This window comes from Rhincodon typus, chromosome 16 (assembly GCF_021869965.1).
Source record: "Rhincodon typus isolate 14 chromosome 16, sRhiTyp1.1, whole genome shotgun sequence".
NCBI lineage: Eukaryota > Metazoa > Chordata > Chondrichthyes > Orectolobiformes > Rhincodontidae > Rhincodon > Rhincodon typus.
The window spans coordinates 60794374-60818366 of NC_063347.1; the positions used below are offsets into that span (position 1 = coordinate 60794374).

Here is a 23993-nt window from a genome sequence, read left to right on the forward strand (position 1 = left end):
CTCCACACTGTGTTATCTTGGACTCCAGCATCGGCAGTTCTTACTATCTCCATGTGCTGTATAGCTAGTTTGTGGCTACGATGCCCGTACTTCTAACTCAGCACTGAGGTTCTGCCAGTTATTTTTGTACGTACTTGGGGAAACTGATGCACGGGGCAGATTGCTTCTAACCGATGTGTTGTCTGCTTCTGCAGCCAAAGAACCTTCAACGCAACTCAGCGACGAAGTAAGAGATCAGCTGCTCGAGGCTTCGGCTGCCACCCGCAAAGCCTACAACACCTTCCGCAGGGAGGCTGACCCAGAGGACCACTTTGCCGCTGCGGATGGCAACCAGACGGCTGCAGAGAAGAACAAAGACGATGGTGAGATGAGTGCCGTGATTGCCATCATGCAGCCAATCCTTCGCTTCTTGCAGCTGCTCTGTGAAAACCATAACCGAGACCTTCAGGTACCACACAGCCCTCTGCTATGGAATTCTCGAGACCAACTCTGGTCCGCACCCTGTTGTGACTGCAATTGGAAAAAACGCGCTGCTCTAATGTCACCAGAGTACGGTTTCTGCCTTGTGCTTCACAGCCCAAAAATATCTTCTGTTCATTCCAGCTAGAGTCTTTAATGTGGCCAGTGAGGTATTGCTATGAAATCCCAATTTCAATATCTTCATATGAATAGTTTCATTTATTGAAGGGCATCAAAGGGATGGTAGTTCTGGAGCTGACGAAGTGCATGTTTGGTCCATATTTGAGATGCTTTGATTTTGCCGATTATGGCCCACGTTGCCTTGAGCAGTAGGTGGATTTGAGTTGGAAGCCTTTCAATATTTTGCGAAGCTTGCTGTGTTCAATGTCAAAAGCTGTTCCAGTGCCCATTGTTGAAGGTTTCTCTGTAATTAATACAAATGGTGTTTCAACTACTCACTAGGTTCATTGTCAACGTCTACAATCAGTCTGTGAATATTGGGATGGTGGGATGTCTAACAATCGGAAATTTCAAATTGGCACACTTCGCCAGGAGAAACAGCCAGAAAAAATGTTAATGCAGTAGTTGCAGGGGTTTTGAGCAGAGGATTTGAATTAAAATTGGTGTAGAATGCACATCACCAAAGATAGTCTGCTCTGTGGACTAGAACAGATGTAGACTCTTTTGCAGTATTTATTATTGATTGGAGCTGTGTTATGGGCCAAGTCTTTGTGGTTTGAATCCTTCTATCCTGTTTGGCTGGGAACCCATCATAAATGGTTTCAAATAACTTAACTAACGCATCAATGAATCAAGCCATTGCATTCAGAACAAGCATCCAATGTAATGGGCTATCCATTGAACTAATATGCCGATAAGTTGGCTGTTCCTAATGTTCTTTGTTCTAATACTTCTCCAAAGGTTTTTAAATGAGTTCTTCATAGCTGATATTTTATTCTGGTCAGGAATAGTCTAAACCCTTTGAAATATTGTGCTGGGCAAGATTTCTACTGTGGCATTTTGCCATGTAATGATAAGCAACCCTGACTTAATATTCAGAGTTCAAGGAGGCAAAGCATCTGTTGTTTTAATATTTTGAGGAGGAGAATACATTTATTAACTATTTTAAATGCATTGATTCTGCTGAGTACTGTTGAGTTATATTTGGTGTAATTTTTTTGTTGAGTTGTGTCCTGATCTAGTTTAATATTCTTTCTCTTATTGAAGGGGAGATTATATAGTGGCTTAAGGTATATTCTAAAGAGGCAAGTTGTTGGAGGATCTCGGATATGAGTCTCCTCATGTTTGCTCAGATGTTGAACAGGTAAAAAGATACACCCTGGTCTGTAATGAATGAGGTCCACTTGGTCAGCAATACTAAAGAAGCTATCGAGTGTATGGAAACCCCAAAAAGCGCACATTCTATATTCTTGCTTCTTTTCATAGGATAGCTAGCCAGGTCAGCATTTGTTGTCCATTCCTGTAGTGCTTGAGGAGATGGTGGTAAGCGCCACCTTTAAACCACTCTGCGGGTATCCTTACACCATGTAAACCAATGTTGTTAGGGAGGGAATTCCAGGATTTTAACCCAGCAACACTGAAGGAATGTCAGCATTTTTCAAAGCCAGAATTGTCCGTGACTTGCAGAGTAGCTCGCAGGTGGTGGCGGTAGGGGTGCTCCCATTGGATCTGTTGCCAATGTCATTCTAGGTAGTGGGGGTCTTGTTTAGGAGGCCAAAAGAGCCTTGGTGAGTGGCTGCAATTCGTCTTGTAGATGATGCTTATTGATAGCACCACTCCTGGGGGTAAAGGAGGGGAATGCTTTAAAGTGTTAGTCTGTTGAGTGTTGAGTTTCTCAAGTGTTGTTGGAGTTACCCTCATCCAGGAAAGTTAGGGAGATTCAATCACACTCCTGATCTGTAGCTGTTAGACGCCCGACAGTCTACAGGGAGTTGGAAAGTGACTTGCCAACCCAACACCAGCTCGGGTATTCACGTTATTTATATGTCTGCCCCAGTTCAGTTTCTGGCCAGTGGCAACCCTGAGATGTTGATAGTCAGGGATTCAGCGATGGTAATGCCTTTGATGTCCAGAGGAAGTGGTTCAATTCTCTCTCGCTGCAGATAGTCATTGCTCAGCACTTGTGTGGTGTGAGTGTTACTTGCCACTTATCAGTCCAAGCTTAAATGTAACTTGATTTTTCTGCAATATGGATAGAGACAGCTTGACCGTCTGTGGAGACGTCAACTGGGTTGAACCTTTGTGGATCATTAATAAAAGTCAAGTCATTGACAGTCAAATGATGTTCATTTCCAAATCTTGTCAAGGTAACAATGCTGAACGAAGCATTGTGCAGTGAAACTAAAATTATTGTGCAATCTTTTATTCAGAGGCATCGTATATTCCCCTTGATTTACCTTCATCAGGAAACGCCTTCTTTGACAAAAGAATAGGTCTTTTCCTATTGATTCCAGTGATATGCTACTGTTGCATACCTTTAAATCAGTTATTGCTTTGTCTAGACTGTGACATCTCACCAGGCTAAGTTGATTTTGGTTCTGGAGTCGGTATTCTTTTGAGTTCAGCTTTACCAAAAACTGCTACGAGTGTCCCCTATGGTCAGGAGTCTACCTATTACTGCCCAGAATCTAGATATCCAGCAACCTAAGGTGTATCTGGGGCGCAGTGCATAATAAAATTCTTCATTGTGCATACTCGTAAAAGTTCAGTATATTTTGAGCAAATCACACAAAGTTTGTGTTTGAATTGAGTGCCTTGTCCTGAGACCATTGGCCTGGTGTCATATTAGGCTTAGTTAGAGTTTCTATGAATGAAATTAGTTTGTTTAAGTGTTCAAAAATGGAGCCTTGGCCTAAAAGTTTATTTTTATCAAAGGCCTCAAAATTCCTGGGCCCTGAAATAGTCGAAATCTCATTTGATTGTGCTCTTCCAGGATTCTGTTGCATTGAAGCATTGAAATTCCACACCTGATGTTCAATATTTCTTACGTCCTCCATATAACGCAGTGCTGTTCAGCGGAATGAGTTAGCTCCCCAGATGTAGCGCTGTCACGGCTCCTCTTTTGAGGCTATGACTGAGCATACAGGGTTTCACTCTGTATTTTGACTGTATTGATCTAGAAATGTTTGATATTTTGTACTTGAAAAAAGTTGAATTCCAATGACTGCACTAACATCTTTCACCTTCAAGAACACAAATATTGGACCAACGATGCGCAGCAAGTATGTTTCAATGGAACTCGAATCCTACAAAAGCAAAATAGGGTTGCGGGGCAGGGAGGGGATTTTCTGGAAACTGAAAGGAAAACAGGAAATAGCAAGTGGGCCAGGCAGTCTCTTTGGAGAAAGAAATAGAATTAATGTTTCATTTCCAACTCAAATTCCAACTGAGCAAACTGGGGGACGTAAAAGAAATCTTCCAACAGGAAGATGTGCAGATGATCCCAGGTGAATGTAAAGCAGAAACAATGGTGGCTTGCATTTATTGTAAATGCATGGAGTGGAGGGAACAAGAAAAGACATGGAGTGCCAATTTGCACAAGGGCAGAAAACAAAACATTTAGTGCATTTTTTTTGTGCTCATTCACCTCCTTTCATATTTGGCTTATGAAGGAGAATCCCAGGTCTGTCCATCTAGCAGCAGCCACAGTGGAAATTAATATAAGGAAGCACGCATTTTTTTTAATAAGGTCCAATTTTTTTTTAATGAGGCCTCATCATTTTATTTACAATAAATTGCCATTGGCCTGAAAGGAATAATCTGTTTTGGGGGGAGAAAGTGAGTAATCTACAGTAATTAAATGCAGTATTCATGACTAGTTATTTTGCTTGTATCTTATTCAGTTTCCAAGAGGCATTGGTTCTTCTGGCAAGTATTCATCTTTACACCATAAGCACAGGAGTTTGTCAAAAGATTGAATGAATTTGTGGTATCAGTGCTGTAGTATAGATTCTCAGAGAAGATAGATTAGAGAAATGTCTGAATTATCAGGACGTTGAGGACTATGAGGAACTGGCATGAAAGAGGAGTTGAAGGTTGGGGCAGATCAGCTAACGGGCCGAATGGCCTCCTACTTCTATTTCTTATGTTTAGTGCCCAACAGCATTGATTGGTGGGCAACTGGATGACCATTGATCATTGTCCATTCTCCGTACAGTCAGGGCCAACAGAATGGAAGAGTCTGGCTAATAAAAGTGGCTGTGACAGAATGGAGTACACAAGGGGAAAACAAGCCGGGAGGAAAATTAAGCAACCAGAGACCAGTAACTACGCGATAGGCCACTGGGGCTGCACTGTTGTAAAATACTGCAAGCAGTGCCACGTCAGGCCTATAAAGCCATGAGGTGGAAACTCATAATTCAACACCACTCCAACAGATAAATATGATGAGCTGCCAATGGAGATTTATTTTGCACCACAGCTTATTAAATCATTTGAGCACATGAACGGAAGATTAAGAAGCGAAGAATAATTAAAGCCTAAGCACCCCAGAAATAAACTGATTCACTACTGTAACCCTTCAGGCAATTTTAACAGTAGATACAGTAGAAATGTTATTTAAACTCAAAGTAGCAGCTACCATGACAGGGAGCTTTGAATCATGTAGATGACCAGAACATTCCTTACTGTGCGATAAAACGGGACACAGGCCAAAAATTTAACTGTTCCCTTGCACTGTCATTGTTGGAGCATTTTCTAATTTGTAATCTTGATGGTTTAAGACTGTACTGGTGTCTGTCTGGTGAAAAGGAAGTAAGTTCTGTGGAAGTTTTTTTTCCACAGCCTGTGCTTTAGAGACAGGAGGGTAGCAGGTCATGGTAACCAGAACTGTTGTTCTGTCCATTTTATACAAAGCAGGGTGAGATCCTTGCCCAACAAATGCAGAGGCAGAGATAGTAAGAACCGCCAATGCTGGAGTCAGAGACAACACAGTGTAGAGCTGGATGAACACAGCAGGCCAGGCAGCATCGGAGGAGCAGGAAAGTTGACGTTTCGGGTCGGGACCCTTCTTCAGAAATGCGGAGGCAGACCTTGGCTGCATTATCATGTGACCTGATGTCACTTCCTATGATGTCATCAGCTAGCCAATTAAGTGCTCTCATCTCCAAAAATGTCCAAGCAAGCTCTTTCCAGTTAAGTATTTTTTTTGACATGTAGTCATTATTATAATTAAGGCAACAACACAGCACCAAATTTCTACACAGCAAGACCCCATAATTGCAATGTGATCATGGGCTGATATTCTGTTAATGATGTTGTTCGAGGAATAAGTATTGACCAGGGCATAAGTATTGACCAGTGCAGTACTGTCAGTCTTGAGATCTCTTACTCACAACTCCCTTCTCCATGCTGAACCGTGATTATTTGTTTTTTAAAATCTGGTGGTTTCTTAATTTATTTTCCTTTTCTCCTTGCAATTGTCTTGAGCCCTATGGAGCTATTCGTAAATGTGGTCGAGGAGTCACCTCTGAACTTGAGCACCTGTTGAAACTTGTGAAGCCAAGCAGGAAGTCCTTGTGACCATTAATTATCCATTTTCTGATTTCACCTCAGAACTTCCTGAGATGCCAAAACAACAAGACTAATTACAACCTGGTCTGTGAGACTCTGCAATTCCTGGATTGCATTTGTGGCAGCACCACGGGTGGGCTGGGTCTTCTGGGACTCTACATCAATGAGAAAAATGTGTCCCTCATCAATCAGACACTGGAGAGCTTAACTGAATACTGTCAAGGACCCTGCCATGAGAATCAGGTATATTTTGTGCCACTGGCTTTATTTTTGCTAAGAGCCTATTTACTGTAAAATTAGTTAACGTTTCATAGAATCATAGAATCCCAACACTGAAGAAGGAGGCTATTCAGCCCATCGAGTCTGCACTGCTCTGAAGACTGTCTGATCCAGATGCAGCTGCCCCCACAACCCACCTTTACCCTCCACCTTGTCCCCATAATCGAGGCCAATCCACCTAACCTGCACATCTTTTGGACTGTGGGAGGAAACCGGAGCACCCGGAAGAAACCCACGCAGACACGGTGGAGAATGTGCAAACTCCACACAGACAGTCGCCCGAGGGTGGAATCGAACTTGGGTCCCTGGCGCTATGAGGCAGCATTGCTAACCACTGAGCTACCGTGCTGCCCCCATTTCATTGTAAATAATTTGAAGATGGCCAAAGTATGTTCAGCTGGTAGCGGAGGTGAAAATACGTGTGTCGGTAGAAGCGTATGCCAGTATGAAAGATGACTGCACTCAGGAGTCCCTTTTTAAAGTTATCATTCTGGCTGTAAACATCAAACAAAAAGCATGCCCTCAAATTATGATTATTATCACTATTTTATCAGGGCATTTTAGCACCCCCTCATTAAAGCACTGGGAATATTACAAGCTGGATGTTGTGCTCAAGTCTGTGCAGTGGGATTTGACCCCTCGATCTTTGTACTCAGAGGCGAGTCTTGGCTGACACTTAATTAAACAGAGCAAGCTGTCTGGAGCACCAGTAGTGCCATTCTGGATTACTGTTTTTGTTTGGAATGGTTTTATTGTATTCCCTGTCTCATTCCCTTATACTGGGGTTTAAGCAGCTCCCACTTCATCCTAATGTACAGGTAATTAACTAACCACAGGTATTCCAGTGCAGGTACGTCAAGTGTTGTTTCCATGAATAGGAATCTTAATAAATAGATGTTTTGACAAATTTGAAACTATTGGTTTCGTGGCAAACGTTTGAATCGCGAAGGGGAAACATGATTCAAATGACTTTGTTTTTAAAATTTGTTTGCACAGAACTGTATTGCCACCCATGAATCGAATGGAATTGACATCATCATTGCATTAATTCTGAATGACATAAATCCACTGGGGAAAAAACGAATGGACCTCGTACTAGAGTTGAAGGCAAGTCAGAAGATAATTCTCATGGATGAGCCTTGTGTTTAAAAGTAGAAAGGGCAACCAAAATGATTTGCCTAGTTGTCAAAGATCACCACCATTTGTACCACCTGGAATACCACCAGGCCCCAAGTTGTATTTCTCGCCTTTGCTGAGTTTATGGGAGAGAACCTTGGGCCTTAGGTCATATTCCAACTTGTGTGGTATCTATTTAGTTCCATCCACCCTAGTTTGAACCTTTTTCTCTGAACTGAATCTGCCTCTGGCCCCTCTCTACTTTTTTTTTTTCTGGGTTGTACCAGCCATATTCAGTGAACACTTTACCAGTTATGTCACCAGGATTCTTGTCGAGCTTAGAATCATCGAATCCTTCTAGTGTGGAAACAGGTCATTCGGCCCAGCAAGTCCACATGGGAGCCCATAGGAATGCAAACAACAGATTCAACCCCAAACGTCAACCCATTGCTTTAACCACTCATCAACAACTATAGGCCCCGAAAGTTCCCTCATCCCTGAGATCCACTAACTACCACAGTGCAACTAATAGGGAAATTGCATCCTCTGTCAAGACCAGGCAATGCATTAATTTGTGGGGTGGTAAATTTGCATAAAACTATATGCTAAAAATGAGGATAGGCATTTAACATGGTCATCCCCATGTTTTTGGGATCCTAGTGTTGGGATGTGAGATAATGTGAAGAGGAAAAATTATGAACAGAGATGGATTAGTTGAGAGGAATATTGGGAATATACAGGATGCATTAAGAACATGACGTAGTTGAAAGACAGCAACAATATCCAAGACACATGCTCTGTGATGGTTTGGGTATATTCTGAGAATGAAGATAGTTGGAATGCCTTTAATATTGTGGCAGTCGTGGGTCCTTGGAACTTGGAAAGTCCAGAGAAGTACTGAATTAACAATATCAAGAGTATTTTTTCACTGAAAGGTGTAGAAATTATTGAAGGGAACAGATTAGCTCAGAACCAATAACATTGAGTTAATTAATTCCTCTTCCCTGCTGTGTAATGGAATGGATGAAAATTTAGTTGTAATATGTAATATAAACATTGGCTACAGTATGGATCTGGACATGTACATATTGCCATCACTGGTCATTAAATGAAATGTTGGATCTGTTAATTTAAACTTTCTTTGAAACGAATTGACGTTATGTTTCCATATGTGGCATTTTGTCATCTATGCAGTTAATTCTCAATCTGAATAGGACTCCTAAAATGATCAAGATTGATTATGCCCAAGACAGTGGATAAGCAACAGTCATTGACTTGGTATTTTGTAGACTGTATTTTGTAGACTGTGTGGTTTTTTTTTTTTGTTTAGATCTTTGATATCACTATTTGTTCTTAGAATATCGTAATAATTTTCCAAGTTACAGAATATGGTTAGAAATGGCAGGTGCCCTTCTCCTGACATCCATGTGTCCTTTTCACAGAATAATGCCTCTAAATTACTGCTGGCAATCATGGAGAGCAGGCATGACAGTGAGAATGCGGAGAGGATACTTTACAACATGCGGCCCAAGGAACTGGTAGACAGCGTTTTATTTTACATATACTGTGTGTTTCCTTCTCCTGCCAGTGAATCTATATTTTAATTGACAAAGCCAATGCTTTCTTAGGTGGAAGTGATCAAGAAGGCCTATCTCCAAGGTGAGGTGGAGTTTGAGGAAACTGAAGATGGTGAGGATCATGCAGCATCGCCCCGGAACGTTGGCCACAATATTTACATTCTTGCACACCAGGTAAACTTGAACGTGGACTCGAGCATGGGTTCAGCCGAGGATAGTGAAACAAGGATCGTGTTTGTGTCTTCAGTGGCATGAACAATACAGTCAGTAATCTATCCATCTCCTCGTCATACATAGGACGCCTTGCTTCCAATTCAGTTCATTCTTTGTAATGAGGAACATTTTAAAAAATCAATTTTATTTGGCACTATAGTTCCAGCTAGGTGGATTGTTTACATTTTTAATGCATGGTATATATTTAAGCCATCTGTTGGTTGGACAGTTGTTTCCAAACCACAAGGTCCTAGGTTCCAAGTCCCACTCCAAGGCTTGAGCTCGGAGAAAAAAAAAATGGCTGGCACTGCTGAGGGAGCCCTGCAGTGTTGGAGGTGCCTTCCATTAAACCAAGGTCCCACCTGCCTGTTCAGGTGAATGTGAAAGATCCCACGGCAGTGTTTCGAAGAGCCGGGGAGTTTCCCCAGGTAGCCTTGCCAAAATATATTCCTTAACGTGACAGCCAAAAAAAAAGGGCCAGGTCATTATCCCATGGATAATCACACTCCTGTAACACCAGTTGATGTGTTTTTTTTGTGTAGCTGAATATTGTGGTCACAGATGAGTCAGCAGATGCTGCACCATTTTTGAGGACCAGACAAAATAAATATTCCGTTGCCACCCGCCAGTTGTAAGGAAGGAGGCGGGCACCTCAGGGGCATTTGATGGGCAGGAATGTTTGAAGTGCACAGAAGAATGTTTCATTCACTGTTGAGCTATAGAGGAATGTAACTGTTTCAGCCCTGGCACTCATAATGTTGCTTATTCCTGCAGTTGGCACGTCATAACAAAGAGTTGCAGCAAATGCTGAAACCTGGCAGTCAGATGGGCGAAGGTGATGAAGCCTTGGAATATTATGCTAAGCACACAGCTCAGATTGAGGTCAGTAAAAATGAGACCCAAAAACAACAGATACCAGCATCTTGTACCATTCTTATTTACAGCCTTGTTGGAAGGAGATCAATTAAAAAACATGCTATTGGAAGATTTGACAAAGTTCTCGGAACCAAAACAAACAGCTAATCAGACAAGCTTCCCAGTTTAGATTGTAGCCTTAAAAATTATGGAAAGTTTATTATCTTAGGAAATGGACTAAGATAACACGTCATGTTCTGAGTCATGAAATAATCATTAGTTCTTCCTTGTGTGTGTTTTTTCAATCGTATACAATGGAAATAGTTGAGTGAATTGGCAGATAAGTGCCTTATAGAGACACTGAGGCCACTTGAGCCTCACTGACCATATAGAGCAACCTTCTTTTGTTTTCTACGTGCACTGGCTACCCAGTTAACTTTGCATGAAGTGATAGGGTCCATAATTGTTCCAAATTCATGTATCTTGCAATTTTACGTCTCTTTAGCAGGAACTGAAAATGCCCCAGACTAGTAATTGCTGAGAGTAAAACACTGATCAGTGAGTCAACTTCAGAGTCATTGAGGCCTGTTTTAACTCCGGAAGGGAAATAAGCAGAAAGGAGGTTGTCCTACCACAACATTTGGGTGGCAAGCCTGGCAGATTTTATATTGTCGGATATCCTTGCAGTGTCCAGTCAGTTCCCTCAGCTGCTTTCGGTGGTTAGAGGCTGCAGGTGAGCAATGGCTAACTGTGCTCCTCTATGAAAGCTCATAGTTCTGGCTGGAGCTGGAATGCCACTGACTCGGAATACCAAGCTTACCTTCCCGTAGGGTACGTGTAAATGAAGTCTGTTTGGTTTCTTGAATTTTAGTCAAAAGTAGGCTCAGTGAATTCTGCTTCCATGTAAAAGCTTTGGGATTTATATAAAACGTAGCGGCAGTGCGGGAAGTTCTTCATGAAGGTATTCCTCCGGTATCAGAGGAAGAGTTGTGTTGTCATTCGTTTGCTCTCGCTAAGTGAACCACCGATGCTTAGGATCCAGACGTGCAGTAGCCCATGGTGGTTAATGACTGTAAATGCAAAAGCTGTATGAGGTATTGTCATTGTCATTGTCACCTAGTCACTCACTGGGAACCGGACTCAAAGCTCTGAAGGCACAAAGACAGAGTTTTACTTAACAACTGTGACAATGTCTGAGTGTCTTTGTTGCACCAAACAAAATAGTCAGTAGTGGCTGAACGAATCACTGTCTTTGGGCAGCCACCTTTCGCAGCTTATGTACTGAGAGGAGCTATCTCCTGGCTCACTGGCTCCATTGCCCCATTCTTGAATGTTACATGTTTGATGCATCCAGTAGTTTCTCTTATTTTTTTGCTGGCTGGCACTTGACGACTACATCTTCCACGATGTTTTTCATAATCGTGCAATTTGATTTGCATCCTGGCCAAATGTACACACGGGCTTGTGGTTGAAACCCAGCTGATTTGCTGTAATAGAATATGAAAGATTGACTTGATATCTGGAAGCTCATTCCAAGCAAGTGCAGCAAATGACTGAAGATGACGGTAGACATGTTCAACCTCCCTTCCCCAGCTGATTGAGTGAGTGGGCACAGGGCAGCAGGAGACGGTGAATGCAAAAGTCTTAGGGCAGCAGTACTCCGCTCTGCCAGGTACTGTGGAACAGCTTAGCATGGAGGTGTTTGATAGTACTGGACTTCCATGTGATGGCTAGAATGAATGGCCTGTATCCAGGACACGAAGCAATTTTGCCTGTTACTTGAAGTGAATCGAATGACTGAACATGAGTATCTGTAGTATTGGAGATCACGGGCTGGGGCTTCGAAGGATGTTCATTCAGCATTTCCAGCTGAAGACGGCAACAAGCTTTTCATCTTTCTTTATCTGTATGCACACTGGGCTGTGCTGCCATGGAGGATGATCTTGTTCAAGGAGCTGCCTTACTCTCCTGTTAATTTTCCATCAACGTTCGCAACTAAATGCGGGAGAATGGCAGTGCTCTGACTTGAAGGCTCATAAATGTTAACAGCACAAAACGAGACCATCGCTTCCCAATTTCTTCTAATATTTCACAACGTTCCACACTGATATCAATACCTGCTTTGGCCTTTACCGTTGCGAAGACCAACGTGTGAAGTCTTCATTGTGCACTATGTCCACATCTTAAGTTCAACACAGATTACCTCAATGGTCCCTATTGAGCCCTACTCTTTCTCTAGTTATTCTCTTGTTCCTTGTTCCTTGTACATTTTAAAAACAAAATCCTTTGGATTTCACTTTATTCTATCCATGAATCCTTTCTCATACCCTCTTTGCTAACTTTTATTTTTAAGAATCTCTCTCCCCACAATCTTTTCTTACTCTTCAAGGGACTCTGCCACATTAAGCCTTCAGACTTACTTTTCTTCCCCCCCTTAATCCTAATCTGTATGCCCCTTGACTGCATCCAATGGATTTGCTTAGCTCTATCTGTCGCATGCCACTTCCGTTGTTTCGCAAGCATTTAGTTGTAGGTTTGAAGCTTCATCGGCTTGGCGCCTCATTTTTAGATCTACTTGGTCCTGTACAGGCTTTCTATTCTGCACTGATTAAACCAGGCTGATCTGCTGGCTTGATGGTAGAGTAAAGATTACGCCAAACAGAGGTTACAGATTGTGACTAATACAGTTCTACTGCTGAATAACAGCACCACAAGGACGTCCAGTTACAAAATCCTCGATCTGTTCTTGAAGTTTCCAGTTTAATACAGTAGTAGTGCCTCAACCATTCATGATGTCCTCATTGTCATGATGAGACTTGACCTTTACAAGAACTTTGTGGTCAACTCTCTTACCAGTCATCACAACTTTGTAAATCAGTGATGATGAGATTCTCCGTTCGTAACCATTCTGTTAACACTTGGTGTGAGTCCGGTTTGCCAGATGTGTCCATAAGGCTTTGCCCAGCTCAGTTCAACTCAGGGTGGGGTGTAGGGTAGTCAGTGGAATCAGTCTTGGTGACAGACATTGAACTTCTTCACCTAGAGTACATTCTGTGTCATTGCTACTTCACAATGAGCAATTGTTTGTTTTTGTTTTAAACTGATCTTCAACCAAAATCCCGATCATGCGTGCTGCTGATCACAGGCTTATGTCTCCTGAACTATGCACAGCAGAAAACAGCAATCATCAATAAAAGTCTGCAAAATGAAGCAGTGACAATTTAATCTTCACTCTCTTCCAAGGTGTTTCTGAAGACACAAAGAACCTTCTCAATCCCGGTGGGACAACAGACCTACCCTTCTTCCTTTCAAATCCTATTGACACACAGGTTGGATTCCTGCATTTTCTCAAATCATAGGCCCATCTGAAAGCCCTGTCCAATTAGTCTGAAGTGAAAACACCCAGTCAACATCCATAGCTTTGAAAATGTTTTCAAGGAAGAACTTAAGACACAAAGACAATTCAGTGGAGACTATAAGCATGTTTTTAATTTGAAAGAGTTGTTTAAAATTTTGCACCTTAGTAAGTCCATCACCAATAAAATGGTTAAAACTGTTCTCTAGTATTTTGAGATGATTTGGTCTGTTCATCAACAGACTCACGTACTTCTTCTTACGCCCAGTATAAATATTTGCAAAAAGTTTTTACATTCCGAGTTAGAGGAAGTAACATTTACAGGCAGAAAGTGTCTGCTGTACAAAAGACCCTTAATAATCTATAACCCATATAAGGTTTTGGAGTAGATTTGTAGCTCGGGTTGTGGGTGTTGAGGTTGGTTGGCTCGCCGAGCTGGCTTGTTGTCCCGCACACGTTTCATTACCGTGCTTGGTAACATCCTCGGTGCACCTCTGATGAAGATCCTGGGACAGGCTCGGCAGATACAAGCACGAGAATTCCTGGAAGCATGGCACTCCACGAAGCAGGGTACTAATAAACACATTGAACTCGACTCCATATACATTCCACTACGGAGGAAACCCGGAAGTGAGGCAATCCATCGCAAGGGACCCCAGAGTTTAAAAACCAGGCGGGAAAACCCACCGACGCTTCATCAGAGGCTGCACTGAGGATGTTACCAAGCACGGTAACGAAACGTCTGCGGAACAACAAACCAGCTCGGCGAGCCAACCAACCTCAATATATCCCATATAGCGTATATTGGGAATTAATAATCTACACTTGTACAGTCGCAAAGATGAAGTTTAAATTTTGTTAGTATTGTTGATATTGATAAAGTTTTAATTCAATCTATCTTTTCGGCAGATTGTGAGGCAGGATCGCACTATGGAACAGATAGTGTTCCCTGTTCCAAATATCTGCGAGTTCCTTACCAAGGAATCTAAACTGCGTGTGTACTATACCACTGAGCGGGATGAGCAAGGGAGTAAGATAAATGACTTCTTCCTGAGCTCTGAGGACCTCTTCAATGAAATGAACTGGCAGAAGAAGCTTCGAGGTGGGTTTAATTTCTATTGAACTACATTTCCTCTTTGCTGCAGGCTGTAATGCAAAAAAAAAAGCTGAATCCTCGTCTCTTCTTGATATTATTACCTCTTAATAACCCAACCAGTAACCTTGAAGCTTGCAATGAATGCTGAAATAGTCCAGATGGAACACTTGTCTGCAAATGTGTTTTCACCACAGATATTAAAAGTATAAATGAGGCTATAGTTTATCTCTCTGCATGTTTTAGCATTAATTATATCTGACCTTGGCATGTGTTATCTCAGCCTGGAAGAAAATAATCCTTCAGAGTTTAAATATTTGTAAATATTCATAGGCAAAATGAACACAGCCCAAGGACAGTAACCGTTGGTCGGGAGTTTGAATTTTGACTGTGGGAGTTGGTTCTTGTGCCCAGTGAAATGGTTTCCACTGAAATCATTGGATGGCATTCGTATCCAAAGCAATTGGCTTTATCATTGTGCTGTTTGGTTATGGCCTGTGCTTTCCTGGGTAGGGGGGACACCAAAGACTTGAGAAATAAATCCAGATTTGATACGTCAGTGTTGCCTTGCTGAAAGTGCCATCGATCGAAGGAATTGTTTGACAGAAGCCACACTGCCCCAATCTTACCACCTCCAATTGTTTGGTCATTATCAAATTCTCCTGTTGGTAAGGGATCTTGCCTGTGCGCGCATCAACTCCTGTGATCCCTACATTGGAGTGACTGCCCTTCGAAGTACTATAAAATGAGTCAGAATGTCCAGAGGTGATGGAACATGCTGAGCAGTAAGCAGAAGTGCTTCCTTCTTTCTTCGGCATTTGCACCAAAAAAAAAACCAGCAGCAGTCTTACACAAACCAATAACGGGTGTTTTGAGTGTAGTAAAGTTGGGCAACTGGCTGCAATACATCCCAGTTTCCTCTTTCTGTCTTTTTTCTCGTTTGTCCATCAAGTCCTCTGCCCAGCTGAACCACTGTTCACAAAACAGACCAGGCTTTGACACGTAGATGTGAGCATCCTCCAATTTATTCGTGCAGCTGACTTTACGGCCAAATTTTCAAGTGTAATAAGAAACCTCAACCCTCTTGATGTGTGACTGCAATGTTCTAAAATTTTTATCCTCGTTGATATCCCCTCTGTTTTCTCTGTTCACCGGAAGGTAGTTTCATGGCATGTGTACAAGTCACCATGGAAGTTGAAGACCTTTCTCTTACTTAAACCTGCCATGTCTAACAGCATTTTAGGAGTTGAAAATGAGACTCCAAGCAGGAAGTTTTTTTGGGGGTTTCATTGTGCTCCACCACTATTTTTAAGTTCGGGGACATTTGTGATTGACATTGTAAAGGTAATTGGGTGCAAATTGACTTCAGCAAAATGGGCTCTGCTCCAAAACAATTGGAACCTTGATGGCTAGATAACCCGTAAGGGTGAAGCTTCAGGCTCCAAGGCGGCATTTCAAATGTACTGTTGTTCTTTTTGAACTCTAGGTAGAGTTTGATTGCCTGACATAACTGGTGGCTGATTCCACTGGAAGAAGCAGCAAAGCAAATATAATGAAGTACTATGCAAACAGCTTTAGAAGATTTTAATAACAATGCCAACAGATGGTAGATACAGTTCAACATAGATAAATATAAACCACTTTCTGCTGTTCAAATCTGGTTCTGGAAATTACAGCACCAAGAGGCTATTTCCTCATCCAAATGAAGCTGCATTGTCAACTGGAAGAAAAGTAACAGGTCTAACACCATTTCCCTGTCCTTCTTTTTTACTTTTTATCTCCTGATGTTCATTTTACTAGATAATTCCTTTGTTGTGACATCAACACTTCAGTTGGGGCAATCAAATGGAATATTTCCAAGCTTGCCGACAACCCTAAACTAGGTTGGATTCTGAGTGGTGAGGAGGATGTAAAGGGCCTTGAAGGTGACTGAGACAAGTTTGAGTGGGTGAGCAATTGTTTGACAAATGCAGTAGAATGTAAATAAGTCAGCTTATCCCCTTTGGTAGGTAAATCAGGGTGGTGGGGTATTATGTAAATGGTGATAGTCTGGGAAGTATTGATGTACAAAGGGAGCTGGGGTCCTTGTACACCCAGTCACTGAAAGCAAGCAAGCATGCTGGTGCAGCAGGCAGTTAGGAAGGCAAATGGTACGTTGGCCTCCAATGCAAGATTGTTTGAGTGCAGGAGAAAAGAAGTCTTGCTTTAGCTGTACAGGGTGTTGGTGAGACTACACCTGGATTACGGCATACACAGGCCATTAGAGGGAATGCAGCAATGGCTCATGGGACCGACTCCTGGGTTCCTCTTATGAGGAGAGATTAGGTTGACTGGGCCTGTATTCATAGGAGTTTAGAAGAATAGAGTGGATCTCACCAAAGTGCATAAAAATCTGACGGGGTGGACAGACCAGATGTAGGAATCATATTTCCCTGGCGAGGAGAAGTGGAGATCCAGGGAAAGTGGTTACGGACTCAGGATGGCAAGTATGCCATTTTGGACTGGGATGAGGAGAAGTGCCTTCACTGAGGGTGGTGAACCAGTGAAGTTCTCCACCACAGAACATTGTGGAGGTCAAATCGTGGAATATATTTAAGAAAGAAAGAGATTTCTGGAAGATAAGTGTTGAGGAGTATGGGGAGAGAGTAGGAGAATGGCATTAAGATAGGAGATCAGCCACCATCACAGTGAGTGGCAGAGCTGCCTCTGGATTAAATGACTACTACTTCTCTTTTCTATGTTTCTATCTAATATCAGCCCCCGTAGGTGCTGTGGCCGCGCTCAGACAGCCAGATGTGCTTTCCATTTTGTTTAATGCTCTTCTGTCACCTGCATTTTGACTGCACTGTTAAGTGCATGGTGGGACAGGGGGAATATTCTGTTGCCCAAGCTTCCACTTCTGCCTACAATCACCTGCTGAATCCCAGCAGGTAACATGGTAGGAATTGAGTACTCAAAACAGATAATAGGCCCAGGTTTCCATCCTGGAAACTTGCTGCTCAACACATATCGAATGTATAAATATGGAATAAGCAGTGCTTACTCAGCAATAACATGCTCTCTGGCGCTCGGTTTGAGTTCTCTCAGGGCCAAATCCTGACCCCATTTACAGCCTTGGTTCAAACATGGGCAAAAGCACTATGTCCCAGATGTGATGTGAGAGTGACTGCCCTTGATATTCAGGCTGAATTTGACCAAATGTGGAATCAAGGAGCCCCAGAAAAACTGGAATGAATTGGCATCGGGCGGCACACTCTCTGCTGGTTGGAGTCATATCAGCTACATAGGAAGATGTTTGTGATTGTTGGTGGTCAGTCATCTCTGCAGGAGTTTGTCATGGTAGCATTCTAGGCCTAACCACCTTCAGCTGCTTCAATGGCCTTCCCTCCATCATAAGGTCACAAGTGGAGATGTTCACTGATGACCATGTTTATAGTAATTCGTAACTCTTCAGATACTGATGCTGTCCATGCCAAAATGCAGCAAGACCTTGACAATGCCCACACTTGGGATGAAAAGTGGCAAGTAATATTTGTGCCACTGAAGTGCCAGGCAATGATCATCTCAAACAAAAGAGAACCCAACCATTATCTATTGACATTCAGTGGTATCACCGTCATCAAACTTCCCCGGTGTCAACATCCTGGGATCACCATTGCTCAGAAATTGAACTGGAATAACCTAATAATTCAAATAGTCAACCTGGATTGAGGAAGTGAAGATTTATGTCATTCTGATCACAACTTTTTTTAATCGCTCATGGGACTGGAATAGCCACATAAACATTGGCTATAAGTGTAGGTCAGAAATGAGGAATCTTATAAGCGAGTAATTCACCTCCTGACTCCCCAAAGCCTGTCTGCCATCTACAAAGCACAAGTCAGGAGTGGAAAGGAATACTCCCCACTTGCCTAGATGAGTGCAGCTCGAACAACACTCGTGAAGGTTGACACCATCCAGGATAAAACAGCTCGCACATCCATAAGCACCTGCTCCCCACAACTCTGCTCAGAAGTAGCAATGTGTGCTACTTAGAAAATGCACTCCAGAAGTTCACCAGAGCCCCTTAGACAGCACTTTCCAAATGCACAAACACAACCATCTGGAAGGACAAGGGCAGTAGATACATGGGAACACCACCATCTTGAATTTCCCGTCCAAGTTATCAACCATCCTGACTTGGAGATCTATCATAGTTCAAGCACTGTTATTGGGACAAATATTGGGACTCCCTCCTGAGCAATACTGTGAGTGTACCAACACCAAATGACTTCAACAGTTCAAGAACGCAGCTTATCATCACCTTCTCGAGCAAATAAGATTGGGCAATAAGTGTTGTCTCAGACGTTGACATCAGACTTGAGCCTCATGAGTGAATTTAAAAAGAAATGCTATGCCCAGGATGAGACACAACTTCCCTTCCTCAATCCATGCTGACTACTTGGTCATTGTATTTGAAGTATTAGGTTTCTTGTGACACAGGGTTAGTGTCTCTACCTGTAGACCAGAAAGCCAAGATTCAATTTCCAACCTCCTCCAAGGTGTGTAATAACATCTCTGAACAGCTTGATTAGAAAATATCTAATCGAAGTATTCACTATTGTTCATATTGTTAGGTGTGCATCTCATGCCACTTGGTAAATAGTAGTGTTCTATTGATGGCCAGTTCTTGGCAATGTCAAATATGCTGGTTAAAGTTCTGCTTACTTCACCAGATCTCCTTTTAAGACCAACTGACCCAAGTTTCTCTTGGTCTGTTGTAAGACTACCCCATTATTCATGCCTTATCATTTGCATATTGCTTAGTTCCTCTTCTGTTTTTCCTGGAAATCTGATGTCTGACCTTGTATAACTTGCCCATCTCTTTCTCAATAAAGATGAAGTGATGTAACTATTTCATAATTCTGTTTCTATTGCCCTTGACTGCATTGTTTCCATTTTAACTTCATCAACAGCTTTTAAAATAAGTAATTTTTCCACCAAAATCTTTGACCATTAATGGATTAAGGAATTAACGCTAAAAGATCTCTTGTGATTTGCAAACCTGAATTAATTTTTTTCCTATGTCTGAAACCTGAAATATATTTATATTTAACTCTGTTTTTAACCTATCTCTCAATCAATCCCAATTGCCCATCATCTCTATACTCACTGATCGACATTGACCGCCACTCTTTCGATGCTCTGAAGTTGCATTTCTCGCTCTCATTTTTCAAAGTCCTCATGGCCTTGCCTCTCACTTGTTCTGCTGTTTTACCACCAATCTCTTCTACTAATGATTGGTGGTTGTGCCTTCAACTATCTGGGGCTTCATGTACCAAAATTGCCTCTGAAACACTTCATCTGCAGCTTCACTTACCACTCAGCCTTTGCCAACCTCTTTAAAACACACCCCTCAGCCAAACCGTGTGGTCACCATTGATCATCTCATTCTCTATGGTCACGTCCATCTTTTGAATGTCACCGGCAATAACCTCAATATTTTGCTGACTTAAACTATCGACTCTTTGCAAGTTGCTTTTTGACAGACAGAGACGAGCAACTTTGAGCAAGCACGATGGAGGTGTGCAATGTATCTACAGTCAAACACAACACCCTGCATCAAGTAGAGCTAATTCCATGTCAGCAAGCACGTATATTAAACTCAATTTAAATTTCCCTGCAGGGCCCTAATTCCTGATTAGACAGTCCTCAGAACTGGGAAACTTGGAGTAGTTGGAACTAACTCCATACCATCCAATAACTGATACCTGCCCTCCACTAAAATTTGCGATCGGTGAAAAAATGAGAGCTGTTCTGTAACAAACACAGTAGGACAGTGAAATCACGACGAGTCGAATTTGGATGATCCAAAACTCTGGTTAAGGTGAAATTGTTGGGCGTTCCTGTGTGCAGAATTAGGAATCCAATAGAAGGATAGTGATGCTGAAGTTTCACCTTGGTAACTCTGGATTAGCCAGAACAGTGAGCCAATAATGCATGCAGTTCGTTCTTCAACCGAGGTGCCGGAGAAACACAGGACAGTCAAGAGTAAATGCTTTACAGTGAGTGTCCGTCTGCTCACTCTCATGTCGTGCTTGCTGAAGTGACAAAGGTTGTAGATATGATCCAGGATTTCGCACTGGAGCATGCGAACACAAACCACATTTATCTGCAATGATGACATAGAATCATAGAATCCCTACAGTGTGGAAACAGGACCTTCGGCCCAACAAGTCCACGTCGACCCTCAGTATCCCACCCAGACCCATCCCCAACTCGGAATTATGTAACATCAAAGGAGGCCATTTCACTTGGCCAGCTCACTTTTTTTTATGCTTTTTCCTTTCCTTTGAAGAAACTATCCGATTCAACTCGCTGTCCTGCCTTTCTCCCAAAACCCTGCACATTTTCCCTTTCCAGGTAAATATCCAATTTGCCTCTTGAAAATTTGTATTTAATTTGCTTTCCACATCCTTTCAGGCTGTATACTCCAAATGAACAAAGCGTGCAGTGGTTTTGAAAGAGAATGAAATCTCTCCAGGCCATTTCACCGGTCACCTTAATTCTGAGTCTTCTGATTACCTATCTACCTTCCACTGGAAACAATCTCTCCTCCTTATTTATTTCATGAAAATCCTTCAGGATTTTAAACACCTCTGTCGAATCTCCTGTGAAGATAATAGCATGTTGTTTTATTTCTCTGTATAATTAAAGTACTGCAAACCTGGTCCTGTTCCAATAAATCTTCTCTACATCCTCTCTAAGGCTTTGACATACTTCCTAAAATGTGGGAAACCACAGCAATGCTCAAGCTGGGGCCTAAGTAGTAATTTAGAAAAGTTTTTTTTAGCATAATTTCTTTGCTTTTTGCTTTGTGTACCTTACCAGTAAAGTCACGGATACCATATGCATTTTTGTCTTAAACAGTCTTATCACTTGTCTTGCTGCGTTCCAACATTCAGTTACCTACATCCTCAGGTGTCTCTGTTTATGCGCCTCTTTTAAAATTGTACAATATGTTTTATTTTGCCTTCCTTTATTGTTGCCACTAAAATGGATCACTTCTCAGTTCTTTGTTTACTTTCATCTGCCATGTGCCTGCCTATTTCACTGGCCTGACTGTGTGATATCCATTACTTATCCTCTTTGCAGTTTACAGGTTTTCTCAGATGCCGTTAAATTTGAAAATTATGTTCCTCACACCCAGGTAATTAATATCAATCAAAGGGATGCGTTATCCTATTATCAACCTTTGTGAAGCACTGCTGTGTAATTCCCTCCACTTCGAAAACAGCTATTCAACACAACTCTCTCTGCTTTCTGTCCCTTAGCCAATTTTGAATATCTAACTGCCACGCTCACTTTCGTCGTGTGGGTTTAGTTCCTAATATGTCTCTCATTATGGACCTAAAGTGCATATACACCTAATGATCTGCACTACTTGCATTCATCCACCCTGTTAGATCAGCTATTTTGATTCCTAGTTGGTCCTTCTTTCTTTAGACTGCCCTTTAGTCCGACTGCTTCTTTTGTCCTCAATATAGAAAGTATTGTTATATTTGCATTCATATTTTTTCTACTTTCCTTGGATACTTGAATAAGGTCACCTCTCAGATTTCCTGTCCAACTGGAAAAGCCCACGTCTCTTCAGTCTCTCCTTAGGATTGAAGAGCCCTGTAACTAGGATTGCCCCTTGTGGCTCCCTTCTTAGATCTCCTCTGTTGCGTGGGATTTGCAAGACGCCATATTTGCTGCCACCCTGGCTGAAATGATGGTTGTCAGTCTGCCTGTCCCAGAAGTCATAGTGGGTCAGGGACAGCTTTTGTTGCTTGAGTTGGACTTCCATCTTCATCTGTCAACAAACCAGCCCAGGCAGAGCTGCCAACTGGTCTGACTGTAGGCCCAAGCAGGCTGGAGTTCAGAGCCTAGGAATGGAGGGGGAAAGAGTTAAAAGTGGGGCATGGCCTTGGAAGGTGTGCCTCCGATGGGCACAGCTGACTTTGGCGCCACTTTCCCACCACGGGAGATCCATCAACTCCCTCCCAATCCCACCCAACAGTAGTGAAAGCCACCAAGGTACCCACCTTGCCTATGCTTTTCCCCTCATGTACAGAACAGAGTGGCAGAGGCAGAACAAGGCAATTAAATGTCAATTTGCTGGGTGGGAGAGGTACCTGACCGTTTTCTCCCCCCCCCCCCCCATCGACCATAATATGGGAGATAGGTCCAGGTGTGGGCAAGAGTGAGGTGGGAAGGTACCTTTTATGACCCACCTCCATTGTCCCCGTGCTACCTTCAGATAGGCTGGCACAGTTGGAGGAGCAGAAAATCTAACCTTTGACCAAAGATGACAGTCCATATACAAATGCAGTCCGACCAGAACCCAGTGTACTGTCATCTTCTGTGACCCGAATTCTACTGTGTTCTCCATGTTGTTCATTTGACTTTTGGAATACTGTGTTCAATTCTGCTCTCCTTGCTATAGGAAAGATTTTGGCAAACTTGGAAGGGTTCAGCAAAGAATTACAAGGATGTTGCCAGGGTTGGAGGGTTTAAGCTATAAGGAAAGGCTGAATAGGCTGGGACTATTTTCCCTGGAGCGTTGGAGGTTGAGAGGTGCCCTTTATAGAGGTTTATAAAATCGTGATGGGCATGGATAGAGTGAATAGCCAAGATCGTTTACCCATGGTAGGGTGGTTCAAAACTACAGGGCATAGGTTTAAGTTGGGAAGGGAACGATATAAGAGGGACCTGAGGGGCAATTTTTTTCCACACAGAGGGTGGTATGTGTATGGAACAAGCTAGCAGAGGAAGTAGTGGAGGCTGGTACAGTTTCAAAATTTAAAAGGCATCTGGATGAGTTCATGAAAAAGAAGAACCACATGCTGGCAAATAGGATTAGATTAATTTAGGATATCTGGTCAGCATGGAGGAGTTGAACTGAGGGGTCTGTTTCTGTGCTGTACATCTCTATGGCTCTGTATGACTGCTACTGCATGAGACAGGTTTAGCACCAGTCCACTAACATTCCTATGTCTCCTTCAGCATCACTAATTAATTATTTGCCGGTTAGCTATCGGAGCATCCAGTCTGTCTCCTGCCCTTGTCAGCACTTTTTTTGCCAAAATGGTTTGATTCTTAGACGTCTCTGGTCAGTTTTGGTATTTTCTTTTGGTGGATTCGCGTTTCCTGCCCTCTGGGCACCTGTGATGACTGGGTAGTTGTCCTATGTCAAAGATGGTTCAAACCTGCTAATTTAACCACTGAGTGACACCAAAGAGTGGCAAGTCCAGGTACAGAGCCCACTGAGAGGAATTGTGTCACATTGCAGGAGCGCTAGCAGTCAGCAGCAGACGGCAATGCCCAGCTGTGCCCAATGTGGGTAAATTTAATGTGCAGAATCAAACTGCATCTTGTCCAAGCAGAATAGTGTGACCTGGCTTCTGAACTGGACTGTCACGATGGATTGAGCCACAAATCGTTTCCCTGTACTGTAGTTGCCAACTTCTACATGGTCATAGTCCTGGAAGTG

The 23993-nt window shown here is 42.5% G+C and overlaps 1 protein-coding gene across 4 annotated transcripts in view; it reads left to right on the top strand.

Moving 5' to 3' along the window:
* itpr1b (inositol 1,4,5-trisphosphate receptor, type 1b) overlaps nucleotides 1-23993 on the top strand; it is a 500439-nt gene that overhangs the window by 338021 nt on the left and 138425 nt on the right. For all 4 annotated transcript variants that reach the window (XM_048606463.1, XM_048606462.1, XM_048606465.1 and 1 more), the window contains exons 42-48: nucleotides 195-448; nucleotides 6034-6234; nucleotides 7267-7377; nucleotides 8829-8924; nucleotides 9015-9137; nucleotides 9951-10058; nucleotides 14296-14488. In XM_048606463.1, coding sequence (XP_048462420.1) covers nucleotides 195-448; nucleotides 6034-6234; nucleotides 7267-7377; nucleotides 8829-8924; nucleotides 9015-9137; nucleotides 9951-10058; nucleotides 14296-14488 — 1086 coding nt within the window. The remainder of the gene's footprint in view (nucleotides 1-194; nucleotides 449-6033; nucleotides 6235-7266; nucleotides 7378-8828; nucleotides 8925-9014; nucleotides 9138-9950; nucleotides 10059-14295; nucleotides 14489-23993) is intronic.